This window comes from Cibotium barometz, chromosome 10 (assembly GCF_041138505.1).
Source record: "Cibotium barometz isolate CiBa-2024 chromosome 10, ASM4113850v1, whole genome shotgun sequence".
Classification (NCBI taxonomy): Eukaryota; Viridiplantae; Streptophyta; class Polypodiopsida; order Cyatheales; family Cibotiaceae; genus Cibotium; species Cibotium barometz.
Window position 1 is genome coordinate 34918552 of NC_141055.1, and position 3273 is coordinate 34921824.

The window sequence follows — 3273 nt, forward strand, 5'->3', positions numbered from 1 at the left end:
TGCAGAGCTTGACCTTATTGGGAAAAGGATCAGTTTGTGGAGCATTACTGATACCTGGCTGCTTTCAGTCAGATATCTGCCACACCCCAAAGCATTCCAGTGGAAGACTCAGGTTGATATCTTTCCCATTCCCCCCAAACTATGTACCCCCTATTCACTGCAAACTAAACAAGAGATGAGGAGTATGTATGGATAGATCTCAATGGTACTTTTTGTTTGGTAAGATATGGAACAAATATATGAAGCCTAAGAAAGTCTGTGTGGCTTGGTTGACTATGCACAGAGCTCTTTGGACACAGCAAAAAGCCCTCAAAATAAATGTTGGAGATGGGAAATGTCACAGATGCCATGAGTTGGAGGATGACACATGCACATCTTCATTCATTTTCCCCTTGCAAAAAAGTGCTTTAATGCCTTGGCTAGATGCATTTAGAATTGGAATGGTTACTCCTTAGCCTGGAAAAATTTGTTACTAGGAGAAAGCATTGGGTGCACCATGGAGTTATGGGCAGTTTTGAGAACTTAAATGCTGTGGTGTATTTGGTTACATAGACTTGAGGTCATGTTTAACAGCAATCCTACTAACAACATCTGGTTGAAAGAGAAATTGGTTCATGCAGGTGAAAGATACATACAAAGGAGGCTGAAGGATCTGGACTCACAGTTAGGGAAACTTCACAGCAAAGCTAAGGATAAACAAATGGACGAGCTGAGTCAAGCAATTTAGGAACTGTTGATGATAAGAGAGACTATCATTTCCAAGGATATTGTGCTTATTAGAGCATTCTCTTAATATAAGCAACCTTTATTTGAAAAAAAGAAGAAGAAGAACAAGAAGAAAACCTCCACGCTTTGTAGTCATGATCTAAGCAACACCCTGGAGGCTGGCACATGCAGCCTGTGAGTCATGGAAGGAAGTTGGAACATTGAAAAGATATTGAAAGAAGTTGGAACATTTTAAAAAAATCGTAGTTCGTATAGTTAACCATTTGGATTACTGCATTTAAATTTATAATTCACCAATTTGCCATGATTATTATGTCTCCTTTACTGTCTATTACTGCATTAGGACGACCATTCGTTACGCCCATTCAGTGTTCACACATGTGACATTAGACCAATTTTGGAAATTGGGACTTCTATAATTTTATATTTATTATAAAAATAATTTCATTTTTTTTTCAAAAAGTTACCCTTCGATAGAAAAGCCCTTTCTTTTGTGCATTTCTTTGGCAAGGGTAGCGCTACTTTTTGACTTTACCCTTCAATTGAGGGTTCAAAGTTTTTTTTTTTTTTTCAATTCTCTTGATTGAAGGCCAAATGCCCCCGTTAGAAGGTGCCACTGGCAACTTGCAAAAATAAACCCTGGTTGGGATCTGCAAAATTGTGAGCTGCGGAGTGGCCCCTCGGGAGAAGACATAACAGCAGCGGAGTCAAGAAAGGTGAGACTTTGGACTAGGAAAAGTATAGGTTGTCGTTGGGATCTGCAAAAGTGTGAGCTGGCGAGTGGCCCCTCGGTGTTAGAAATACCAGCAGCGCAGTCAAGAAAGACGTTATCGCTGCACTGGAACAGATCTAGGAGTCACGACTCTCGCAGCAATAGTACCGTGTATGCCTTATGCTTCTGCGTAGTAATGGAAATCCTATGCGTCATCGTAGTGCTGTGTCTTAATTTGTGTCTAGGTCAGGGTGATAGCGCGGCCGTGAACTATTCTGCTTTGGTAGCACGGCTGAACTATGATACGGCATCGAAATCTTATGTAGTAAATCTTCCCTTGGGCACTCCCCCGCAAACGGTGCTGTTGATGATGAATGCCGAGAGCTCCGGCGTCTCCCTCATCTCCGCCTGCGCCAACAAGAACAACACGAATACCACAGCATCGTCCACCTACAGTTTCGACCCAGCTTTGTCCTCCACCTTCCATAAGAGCTTCTGTGGAATAGAACCCACAGGGTGTGGGAAAGACATTGTCACCCTCAACGCTCATATCACGGAGCTAGGCCCTTCACAGTCCGTCAGTGGGCCTGCCGTGGTTTTCCGTTGCTTGGAGCCGGACGCCGCCGCAGCCAGCAATATTACGGGCGGTGGCATCGCTGGTTTTGGTAGCCCTCGCTCCTCAAAATCTTCTCTCCCTTTTCAAATCACAAAAAGAGCTCACTTGGCTCGTGTATTCGCCTACTGTTTGCCTTCATTTGTCTTCTTTGGCAGCCCCATGAGCTACATCTACGTTACGGAATTTGGCGTGCCCACCACCTTTTCAAGCAGCGGCGGCCTGTCGCATACCAAGCTGCGAATAGACAAGTATGACGGCACCTACTCCATAAGCGTGCACAACATGACCTACGCAGTGCTGAGCAAGCCCATGAGGCTACGCATAAGCACGGTGGAGCCATACACCAAGCTCGAGAGCTCCGTGTACAAAGCGTTTCGAGCGGGCTTCCGGGAAGCTATCGGCTATGGCAATTTCTCGCCGGCGATTCCAACCGTGGCGCCTTTCGACACGTGTTTTGATGCGGGCCCTCTGTACACTGCAAGCGGCTCCCACACGCCATATCCTGTGAGCCCTGTAATCGTCCTCGATCTGGGGGAGTTGGAGACGTGGGGCATATTCCCGCTCAACTACTTTGTGGAGGTAGCAAATGGTGTGTGCTTGGGCTTCGTGGATGCCGGCCCCGGGCAGCCGTCTGTCCTGGGGACTTTCCAACAGCAGGATAACTTGTTGGAGTTTGATCTCAAGAACTCCACCTTGGGCTTCAGAAGAATGTTTGACCCTTATAGCATTCACCAACCGGCGCGTTGTTCAAGTATCATCCCATAACAGCCTCCACGATTTGGCCTTGTATCCTTGAATAATAAGAGCGGTATCTAGCATGCTTTGATAGCATTATTAAGGATTGAAAGACGAATCCCCTCTTTTTGCTTTTTTTTTTTTTGCTATAGTAGTTTGCCTTTTGTCCTGCTTACAATTCCTGTTGATTGTTGATTGCTTCTAGGATAGTTTGTTTGCTTTCTCTCCTAGTTATATGTGACGGTCCATTTGCTGGCTGGTTGCAAGATGAGGTTATCTAGTTTCATGTAGTGGGCGCCCTTGGCTTTAGTTGGAAAACAAGCATTTTTTCAAGAAGAATAGCCAATCTCTTATAGTTAGCCAAGGAGTTTCACTTCAAGGTCTTCTAATGAAACATCATATGCAAAGTTGGGCACCTAAAACTATAATCTGATCGAATATCCAATAATTGCAAATCCCCTTTTCTTTGGGAACCAAGTTTGTA

General features: G+C 44.8%; 1 protein-coding gene across 1 annotated transcript; it reads left to right on the forward strand.

Moving 5' to 3' along the window:
• The first annotated feature begins 1419 nt into the window (after positions 1–1419).
• On the forward strand, positions 1420–2865 carry LOC147634830 (gamma conglutin 1-like). Its single transcript, XM_086803418.1, has one exon. The coding sequence runs from the start codon at positions 1635–1637 to the stop codon at positions 2817–2819; it is 1185 nt and encodes a 394-aa protein (XP_086659544.1). The 5' UTR covers positions 1420–1634; the 3' UTR covers positions 2820–2865.
• The last annotated feature ends 408 nt before the right edge of the window (positions 2866–3273 follow it).